General features: G+C 52.1%; 1 protein-coding gene across 1 annotated transcript; it reads right to left on the reverse strand.

Moving 5' to 3' along the window:
• Nucleotides 1–3,952: 3,952 nt before the first annotated feature.
• naif1 (nuclear apoptosis inducing factor 1) lies at nt 3,953–9,872 on the reverse strand. The gene is made up of 3 exons (XM_023960500.2): nt 9,428–9,872; nt 8,021–8,065; nt 3,953–5,345 (listed from the first exon to the last, which is right to left on the reverse strand). Exons 1-3 carry the CDS (start codon nt 9,870–9,872, stop codon nt 4,798–4,800), a joined length of 1,038 nt encoding a protein of 345 aa, XP_023816268.1. The 3' UTR covers nt 3,953–4,797.
• Nucleotides 9,873–11,239: the final 1,367 nt, after the last annotated feature.

Below are 11,239 nucleotides of genomic sequence, written 5' to 3' on the forward strand. Positions count from 1 at the left end.
ACTGCAGAATGATAATAAAAGATTCTGATTCTGATCTATTCATCCTTCCATCCCTTCATCCAGCTATGGGCCAGCCTGGAATCCAGTCGGTGTGATGAGGTTGGATGTGTTGGTTGAAGCTGTCCTGCCTCATGAAAACACACAGCAGTTAAGTCACTGCTTTCAAGAAGCATTGCATGATGGGAACTGTGCCTCACACAAAGTAGCTTGTAGAAGATCTACCATCAAGAGTTGTTGAGCTGCATGAAAAGGGTTCCAAAAGTATCTAAGACCCTCCGTGTCCATGTGTCCACGGTGGGACAGGCAGGTCAGCCCTGCTGCTGGTCGTCCTGTGAAGAGAAGGTACAGCACCCCCACACCAAAAGCTCATCCCAGCTGGGAAATATGGTGGAGGGAGCACCATGGTATGGGGCTGCTTTGCTGTTCGCCAACAGAAGCCCAGCAGAGGATGGGTGATGCAACAAGACCCCAAGCATAGAAGTAGATAACAATAGAATGGCTTAAACAGAGAGAATCCCACCTCTGGAGTCCTGACCTCTGTGCTGCTAAAGAGGGTTCGAACACGTGTTTACCTCACGGAAATGCAAACATCTATATGCCTATTGATGCAAATACGCAACATACACTTCAGCTCCAAAATGATCTATAAGGCAACAAAGGCTTAAAGCGGATTTCTCTGATTTTTTATCTGTTCAAGTGAATCAGGATGACAGACGTTCATTTCTCAGCAGGCTGTCAATCAAACACTTTGACTGTTCAGTGTGAGACCGCCCACCTTTACTGAGGCATCTGATTGGTCAGTTCAGAACTCAAACTCCAAAAAAAAAAATCCAGAAAAAAGAGAATTATTAAGAAGATGTTAAGAAAAAGGCATGAGATCCAGAAGGGTTCTGGATCTGATCTGATCGGGGTGTGGCTCAGTCCAGTTCTCAGTTACAGTCAGCGGTTCTGACATTGAGGGCCGAATGGATCAGAACCCTTTCACAGACCGACCCACAGGTTTCTTCAGTGACGCAGCTTCTCTGACGGACAGAAAAGTCAGAATAAACGAGGAAGAGCCGGACATGCGGGTCTCCATAGTCTTCCTCAGAGGCGGGAAGGCAGACAGAAACTCACCTGGAGGAGCAAACGCTGAAGCCTCCTCCGTCCATCAGGCGGATCTTACAGAACAGCATCCGGTTGACAAGCGGCACGGCGGTCAGCTCCTGCGGCGTCAGGCTCACCTGGAACTTAAACTTCTTCTTCTTCAGCAGAAACGACATGGCGCGACCGTCCGCGAGCCCGCACACCTGCTGACGCCGCTGGGGCGGCGGGAAGCGCGCTGCGCTGCTGCCAGCCTCCACCGGAGTGCGGACGGTTACTTCCGGCGTAAAACGTCAACCAACCAATCAGGAAAAGTGGAAATTTTCCTTCTTCTTTGCTCATTTTCAGCTTTTTTGTCGGAGCAAACACGCAGTCCTGACGACCGACAACCAGAGCGCGCTTTCAGTCGCTGCAGACAATCCCATCGAGGGCCCCACAGACAGGTCTGCTCCTCAGGGGCCCAACAGAAAGGTCTGCTCCTCAGGGGCCCATAGACGGGTCTGCTCCTCAGGGGCCCACAGACGGGTCTGCTCCTCAGGGGCCCCACAGACGGGTCTGCTCCTCAGGGGCCCCACAGACGGGTCTGCTCCTCAGGGGCCCACAGAAGGGTCTGCTCCTCAGGGGCCCAACAGAAAGGTCTGCTCCTCAGGGGCCCCACAGACGGGTCTGCTCCTCAGGGGCCCCACAGACAGGTCTGCTCCTCAGGGGCCCCACAGACGGGTCTGCTCCTCAGGGGCCCCACAGAAGGGTCTGCTCCTCAGCGGCCCAACAGAAAGGTCTGCTCCTCAGGGGCCCCACAGACGGGTCTGCTCCTCAGGGGCCCACAGACAGGTCTGCTCCTCAGGGGCCCACAGACGGGTCTGCTCCTCAGGGGCCTATAGACGGGTCTGCTCCTCAGGGGCCCACAGACAAGTCTGCTCCTCAGGGGCCCACAGACATGTCTGCTCCTCAGGGGCCCACAGACTGGTCTGCTCCTCAGGGGCCCACAGACAAGTCTGCTCCTCAGGGGCCCACAGACATGTCTGCTCCTCAGGGGCCCACAGACGGGTCTGCTCCTCAGGGGCCTATAGACGGGTCTGCTCCTCAGGGGCCCACAGACGGGTCTGCTCCTCAGGGGCCCACAGACGGGTCTGCTCCTCAGGGGCCTATAGACGGGTCTGCTCCTCAGGGGCCCACAGACAAGTCTGCTCCTCAGGGGCCCACAGACATGTCTGCTCCTCAGGGGCCCACAGACGGGTCTGCTCCTCAGGGGCCCACAGACGGGTCTGCTCCTCAGGGGCCCACAGACAAGTCTGCTCCTCAGGGGCCCACAGACATGTCTGCTCCTCAGGGGCCCACAGACGGGTCTGCTCCTCAGGGGCCCAACAGAAAGGTCTGCTCCTCAGGGGCCCATAGACGGGTCTGCTCCTCAGGGGCCCACAGACGGGTCTGCTCCTCAGGGGCCCCACAGACAGGTCTGCCCATCAGGGGCCCCACAGACGGGTCTGCTCCTCAGGGGCCCCACAGAAGGGTCTGCTCCTCAGGGGCCCAACAGAAAGGTCTGCTCCTCAGGGGCCCCACAGACGGGTCTGCTCCTCAGGGGCCTATAGACGGGTCTGCTCCTCAGGGGCCCACAGACAAGTCTGCTCCTCAGGGGCCCACAGACGGGTCTGCTCCTCAGGGGCCTATAGACGGGTCTGCTCCTCAGGGGCCCACAGACAAGTCTGCTCCTCAGGGGCCCACAGACATGTCTGCTCCTCAGGGGCCCACAGACGGGTCTGCTCCTCAGGGGCCTATAGACGGGTCTGCTCCTCAGGGGCCCACAGACGGGTCTGCTCCTCAGGGGCCCACAGACGGGTCTGCTCCTCAGGGGCCTATAGACGGGTCTGCTCCTCAGGGGCCCACAGACAAGTCTGCTCCTCAGGGGCCCACAGACATGTCTGCTCCTCAGGGGCCCACAGACGGGTCTGCTCCTCAGGGGCCCACAGACGGGTCTGCTCCTCAGGGGCCCACAGACAAGTCTGCTCCTCAGGGGCCCACAGACATGTCTGCTCCTCAGGGGCCCACAGACGGGTCTGCTCCTCAGGGGCCCAACAGAAAGGTCTGCTCCTCAGGGGCCCATAGACGGGTCTGCTCCTCAGGGGCCCACAGACGGGTCTGCTCCTCAGGGGCCCCACAGACAGGTCTGCCCATCAGGGGCCCCACAGACGGGTCTGCTCCTCAGGGGCCCCACAGAAGGGTCTGCTCCTCAGGGGCCCAACAGAAAGGTCTGCTCCTCAGGGGCCCCACAGACGGGTCTGCTCCTCAGGGGCCCACAGACAAGTCTGCTCCTCAGGGGCCCACAGACGGGTCTGCTCCTCAGGGGCCCACAGACAAGTCTGCTCCTCAGGGGCCCCATAGAGGGGTCTGCTCCTCAGGGGCCCACAGACAAGTCTGCTCCTCAGGGGCCCACAGACATGTCTGCTACTCAGGGGCCCACAGACGGGTCTGCTCCTCAGGGGCCTATAGACGGGTCTGCTCCTCAGGGGCCTATAGACGGGTCTGCTCCTCAGGGGCCCCACAGACAGGTCTGCTCCTCAGGGGCCTATAGACGGGTCTGCTCCTCAGGGGCCTATAGACGGGTCTGCTCCTCAGGGGCCTATAGACAAGTCTGCTCCTCAGGGGCCCACAGACAAGTCTGCTCCTCAGGGGCCCCATACAGGGGTCTGCTTCTCAGGGGCCCCACAGAGGGGTCTTCTCCTCAGGGGCCCCATAGACGGGTCTAAGCAAAGATGCCACCTTCTCCAGCTCCTCTGGGGGGACCCCGGGGCGTTCCCATGCCTCCCGGATGAGCAGAAGAAGAGAAACAAGAAGGATAAAAATCTCCACAAAATGTTTTTACAAATATTAATTCATGTTCAATAAATCAAAGACTTTATTGCATAAATCTGAAATGTCAAACCCATAAAATAAAAACTGGTGGATGTAGATCAGGACCTCAACCGTCTTGAACAATGCTGTACTTTTTTATCTGCTTCTGTGACCATAGAGTCCATGTCAGCACAGAAACCCCTCTGGGGTCCAGAGTCCAGCTCCCTGAAACGCCCGTCTGTGGTCCATAAATGGGTTAAATCCGCCGCCATCACTTCCTCACCTTACAGTCCATCTTCAGGGGTCGCCACAGCCAATCAGAAGCTCTTCCTGACACAACCTCGTCTTTTATCCGGGCTGGGGACCGGCACAGGGAGACCCAGACGTGGGCCCCCGTGTGGCTACATGGTTAGGCAGCAGTGTGAGGGGTCTCCAAGGACCCCCACTGGATGAGGCGGGGATCCCGTGCAGCGGTGCTACACGCTGCCGTCCAGCCGCTCGTTCGATTCTCACAACGCAGCAGTCGCTTCTTTTGTCACTGAATATGAACACCTGTGGGTTTCTGTTCTCATATTTGGCCAACAAAAGATGTGTCAACATGACCTCTTTTTAATAAAGGTTGTAAATTCAAAAAACTAAAAATGGATTTCCTTTTTTTAAAAGTCAACCATGAAGCTAAAACCGGCTTCTAAAAAAGGTTTGGAGGAAAGTCTGTAGCAGCCACAACAACAAGTGACACCCGTCCGGTTTGCTGCGTCCACAGTCCTGACCAAAGGGGGGGCGTCCGCTGCCGGGGGGGGGGGGGGCTTTTGACCCAATCAGCCGTCCACGTCGTCCGTCCATCCTGCAGCGTCTCAGGCACCCGTGTCGCCTCTGGGACGCAGACTACTGCGCGTCCTCCGCCGGCTGCAGAGGAGGGGGAGTTTTGGCTCTGTGGTCCTCTCGCCCTTCCTCCGCTTTCCCTCCGGTCGTTGAGCTGCAAACGTTTGCGGCCTCAGAGCCGCTCTGCAGGAACCGGCGCAGGTCTTTCAGCGCGGGTCTGAGCATCTGCACCAACGCGATCATGGCGGCCTGCGTGCCCTCCAGGGCCTGCGCCTGCCGCTCCTGGGCCAGCGCTTGGGCCTCCTGGGAGCGCCGCATCATCTGCAGCAGCTCGTTTTGGCCCTCCAGGTGCTGAGCGATCTGCCGGATGTGGACGTTTGTCACCCGCTGCTCCTGCAGCAGGCGGGCGGAGTTCAGGGCGATGCGGCTCTTCAGTTCCTGAGGTTTGGCCTGACTCGCAGGCGGCGGCGGCGAGGCGGAGGACGAGGCCAGCATCTCCACCGGAGTCTCAACGGTCGCCATGACGGCGGGGGTGGCGTCATTGACAGTGGTGGTGCAGTATTCCACCACGCTGCCGTCCTCCAGGGGGATGTTGTGGTACGTGGTTTCAGCTGGGGACAGAAGAAGAAAGTTGGTCTGAATCCTCCACCGGAGGACCGTCCAGCTCATCAGACGAACAAAAGACAAACATGAAACGTGAGCTAAAGCAGATGTAGACGTTCACTTCTCCTCTTAACAACCGTGATGCCTCCATCGAGTCACCTCTACATCCCAAAGTGCGTTTCTGTTTCAGAGGAAGAACTGAATTCATGAGAACGTTGGAGGATTTCATGACTAGTCATCCTCCGTCTGATGCGTCTTTGTATGGATACACACCTCTGCTGGTCTTCTTCATGCTTTATTCTTGCTTTAAACCATTTCCAAACATGACAACAGCTGTGGTAGAGTGTCCGTCCTCAGCCCTGAAGGTTGTGAGTTCAAATCCAGCCCAAGTCCTACCAAAGACTCTAAAAATGGGAGCCAGTGCCTCCCTGCCTGACACTCAGCATGAAGGGGTGGGTGGGGGGTTAAACCACCAAATGTCTGACCACTCCCCCAGGGGAGGGGTCAAACGCTCAAATTTCACACAAAGAACGTGACAACAAATGTGACTTTAACAACAAAAAACAACTGAAAAATGATTTACAGCCAGACATAAAAGCTCCATTCAATTCCATTCAATTTTATTTGTGTAGCCCAAATTCACAACAACAGTCGTCTCGATGGGTTTCGTATCGCAAATTTAAAAAAGTTCAACATAAAAACAAAAGGACCATAAATACATAGAATTCAATAGGAAAATACTAAAGTGAACTAACAAACAGACTAAACTAAACTGGACGTCCCTGCTTCTATTGATTGGATCATTAGCTACAGAAAATCTGAGCCACCGGGTCGAACACGTCGTTGAAAGTCATTTCTTTAAATGTGCCGTGAAAAAAGTTTGTATTAATACAAAATATTTAAGAATCAATTTCTACATTTTTAGTGGACAAAAACCCACAAACTCTCGTCTATTAAAATGAACATTGTAAAACTATTGCAATAAGTGAAATCTGAGTGCAGGGCAGCATGTGGAGCAGTGGTTAGCACTCTCGCCTCACGGCGAGGAGGTCCTGGTCCGAACCCCGGACGGGTTTTTCTGTCTGGATTTTTTTTACCTGTCCTGTCCAGCAGCTGAGCAGACAGATCAGAGCTGAAGGCCTCTTTGTTGGACAGATTTAACTGTTACAACATGAGGTTATGAACCTTCAGACACACTGGGAGTCTATGTGAATAAACCCCTTTTGTAATTTAGACTAAACTTTATTGATAGTGTTTATATTTATGACCGTTTTTTGTTGGGACCGGATGGAAATGAAGAGGAGTGAAGAAGAGAGATGGTTTAGTCCAAAACCGTTCATGTCTGTATCGATAACTGACTTTTTAGGTTCTTCTTTTATCAGACACGGTTGTGTTTCACATTCACATGTTTTGACGGACGTCTTTGTCAGAGTCGTCATCAGATGGTAGTCACGTGACGTATATAAAAACAGATAATTGTGACTGAGGCCCCTTGATATCAGTTTGCCGCTGGAGGATGTTGCTCCAGGGATGAGAGCAGGAAGGCCCCCCTCATCCCGGTTCATGGAAGTGAGGGCTCGCTGTCGGACCTGCACCACCATGCATCTGTGGTGTCTGTTGTCTTCAGTGCGGAGGACTTTGGTCCAGGATGTGGTTTCCTTGCTCGCAGTGGTCCGTTTCTGCTGGTTTCATGTTCTGTTGTCGTCTTCTGTTTTTAGATACGTCACACGCTACCATCTGATGATGACTCTGACGAAGACGGAGGACGTCTGTCGAAACATGTGAAACACAACCGTGTCTGATAACAGAAGAACCAGGAAGTCAAGAGAGATGGATGTGTCGGGGGGGGGGCAAAAGAAAGGGAGAAAAAGAGGGGACTTAATGAAATAGAAGGATGATTATAGAGGGGGGGGTAGAATCATTAAGCAACAAGTTGCTGGAAGATTATCAACATTACTGTCAGGTGTAGATGTTAGTCTAAAGGGGGCGGGGCCTGTCCACTCACACACTCCTGCTGGATCCAATGATGTTCAGACACAAACATGTCAACATGTACACAATACAACTAAAGCTCACACACACACATATGCACACAGACCAACACATGGCAAACATTTCATTCAGTCAAAGGTGAGACAGCACCTGTGCTCAGGTGAGGGTGTCTGTTCTGCTGGGGTCCATGATGGAATGGAAAATAACCAAGACCCCCGCTGAGGCACCAGCGATAGCCTGGACCCCCGACACCCACACAGTGTAGCAAACAGAGGAAACCTGCCCGTCGGCGTGCATGTCCTCCACCTAGACCAGGGCAGGACCGCCACAGGGGCCCCCACACCAGGGAGCAGGGAGGCCACAGGACCGCAGAGAGTGCAAGCTCCAGCCCAACCAGAAGAATAGCCCCCCACAGAGCCCCACCCCGGGAAAACACCTCTAACCCCCGATGATAACCCCCCAACCCCAGGCACGAACCAGGGCCCCCATAGGGAGACCTGCCCCACGCTCCAGCCCACCCCGCGGGAGGTCCAGGAGAGAGGAAAGCAGATTTTCATCAAATCCCCTTTGATCGTCCCAAAACCCTCAAACACACCATGAAGGACTGTCCTAAGATGGACCGTGAGGATCACGTCTGGACACAATAACAGGAAATGTCAATCACAAGAAAGAAACAGGAGTAAATACTCACCATTCAGAGCCTTTGGGTCATCACACACCGGACCAGCCGGAAGAGCTGGAAATGAAAACACATCATCTGTCACTTTTTCATCGTCACACTTTGACCTGCATTTTATTTTGAAGTCACCGGGAATCTTATTACTGTTAAACGTCTGTCTTTGAGTTTCTTTAAATCCTCATATTTATGGTTGTGTGCTTTTGTGTGATGTTCAAAAAGATTTGTTTTAAATCTCATTCTGTCCAGCAGCAAAGATGGGAGCTGAGGGCCTCTAGTGGTGGACCGGTGTTACTGCAACGATAATAGAGCCTCATTATATTTGTATGTATTTTTTTTGGGACCAAATATTAAAGGTGGAGATCATGAGTACAAGGAAGGAAAAGGAGGTAAAGATGTTGGAGGATGATTAAAGAAAAACATGTGTGTGTGTGTGTGTGTGTGGGGGGGGGGGGTATAAACAAAACATGGCTCGAGGTTTATCAGTCTAACTTTCACCACAAGTTCTCATTGAAACGACTCAAAAACGTCCCTCATGACCCGGCGATGTGAAACGTGAGCCGAGTTGTGTCACTGACACCCAGCATCAGACACAACAATGTGTTTAGCAATCATAGATGATTAACAGTTTATATGTATTCCGTTGTCAGAGGTTCCCACATGAATACTCCCATATGGAACATTCATCATCTATGACGTTGGGTCACTGCCACATTTCTGCATACAGTTGGACTCGTTGGGTCACGTGGTTTGGAAGAAACCGAAAGGAAAGCCAGAATTCAGACCTCTGCAGTTTTAATATAATAATTCATATAAAATATTCTGCATCTATAATTGCAAAATAACTTGGTGTGTCTGGCGCCATAATTGTGCATATATATGGAATCATGAGGTCACATGGTTTGGGAGCTATTGAAAAAACATCAGGATATCAACTTCAAACCATTTTTCTCATGAAAACATTGCAAAATACATACGATTGTTTTAACACAACATGAGGAATTGTTTCATTGTCATTTGTTTCTTTTTGCAAAGCATTTAGTCTAAAGTTTGATGTAAAATCTATGCACTTGTTAATTTGTTGACGCCGCTCAAACATCCAACCTGACGCTAACTTCACCGCACTCTGACGACGTTGGTCCTCTTATTATAAGTCATTTATGTGAAGATCCTGATTTCTGACCATGTTCCCTAACAGCTTTGCGTTTACACCCGTCTGTAAATAAAAACAGACCATAAACTTTAGACAGAAGCGGAAATCTGCCCCACAGTCCTTAAATGAATGTTTCTGACTTTAGGTCCTGATCCACATGTCATCGCTCCATCATGCATGACTGCTGCTGGATCGGAGCGGGAACTTCTGTCAGAGCGGATCATCACACCAGCACACGATCTTTGGCCGCCGTTCGTTCGGCCGCTTACCCTCCGCCAGCGCGACCGCGGCGCCGGCGCTCACCGTCACCGGGAGCGTCAGCTCAGCATCCGAGTCTCCGGCCGGGAGGCTGATGATGGTGGCCTCCCCCAGCAGGTTGCAGATCCTCTGCTGCATGGCGCTGAGGATGACGGGAACCGTGGCGCAGTCGGCGGACGTGCCCTCGATGGCGGCGCGCGCCTGCGCGACCTTCCGCCGCACCTCCGTCTTCATGTCGGACCACTTCTTTTTGACCTCGGGCAACTCTCGGGGGCAGGTGGTGACGGCGTTGACTTTGCGGAGGATGTCGACCCAGGCGTTATTCTTAGCCATGTGGGTGACTCCGGCATTGAAGTGGTTAACCAGTGTGTGCTTCTGCTTCTCTATTTCCTCCACAATGATCTCCACCTCTCTCTCCGAGAAATTCATTTTCCTTTTTTTGGCAGCCGACGCCATAAGTGCAGAAAAGCCTCTAAAGACAAGGGATTGTGCGTATCGTACGCAAAAAAGTGCGATTTACTCAACTGCTGTGCGCAACGTAATGGCTTCCAGAATCGGCTTCTTCTGAAGAACAAACAGCTACGGGAGCCCCGCCCCCCCAACGCGGCTTCGCCATAGGCTGGGTGGAGGGATGACGTCAAACGTTCTGTGGGCCTCATTGTGTAGAACAGATGACAATCAAGGCACGAGCCAAACAGCGCGCGCTCCCGAAGCCTCAATAAAGATTGATGGAAAAAACGGAAGTGTCAAGGTGGCGCGCGCGTTTGTGGAGCACCGTCCAGAATGACGTGTTCCTTCATCCTATGAATGAATCACATACATGAACCTTATTTATTCTTGACCCGCCTGAAGGTTCTGGAGACCAGAACATGTTCGTTCTGCCGCGACTCGGAGCTCTGCGCTCTGGAACAGAGACGCGCGTGAGCTGAGAGTCACGAGAGTCTTGGGGTTTTGATGCGCGGTTTTACTGTTTTGATGCGCAATACTTTAGGCTCTATTTTGACACCATAAGTCTTCCTCTGGAAGCTCATCCAGAGAATGCCAAGAGTGAGCAAAGCAGTGTAACCAACTTCCTGGATCTTTTATTTTGGGAGAGGTGTGTCCCTCCCGGGACCCTAGAGACCAGGGGGCGTGGCAAGTTCAGAGGGAATCATTAGTTTTGGGAGTTGAAGAAGAAGAATAAAGAAGTGGTGAGCAGATCCACTAAATGGCGGACTGGTTGTCCCGTCTCGTTTATGACTACAGAGTGACTGATTATTGAACCTCCCCATCGCTCGGTTACAGCAGGAATCAAAGCAAAAGGTGGCTACTTTGAAGAACCTACAATATGACATATTTTCAGTTGTTTCACATTTTTCTGTCATGTATTTAATTCCACATGTGTTAATTCACAGTTTTGATGCCTTCGGTGTGAATCTACAAATATAGTCATGAAAATAAAGAAAACTCTTTGAATGAGAAGGTGTGTCTAACGGGTCTTTCATTTTTCTTTCTTTGCTGATGCTGCCTTGAGGATGTATTAGAACATGCTCATCAGTTTTCATTGTGTGACAAAGTCTTATAGTTTTTATCTTATGCATTTATTTAATAAGTTACCAAACTAAGAAACTAAAGCTGTGACGGATCAAACCAAAAGAACCGTTTAGTCGCTGCGTTTTAACAGGCTGACTGTTGGAACTGAAACACGCCGCTCAAACGACCGGGTTCTGTGAACAAACTGGGCGGTTCTGAACGGTCCGTTTGGTCCAGGATTCTCCTGGTTTTATGCAGGCAGAGAAAAAAAACAAGTGTTTTCTAGAGTTTTATTAGGATAAAAGGTCAAA

The sequence above is a fragment of the Oryzias latipes genome, chromosome 12 (assembly GCF_053564925.1).
Source record: "Oryzias latipes strain Hd-rR chromosome 12, Olatipes_Hd-rR_3.1".
Classification (NCBI taxonomy): Eukaryota; Metazoa; Chordata; class Actinopteri; order Beloniformes; family Adrianichthyidae; genus Oryzias; species Oryzias latipes.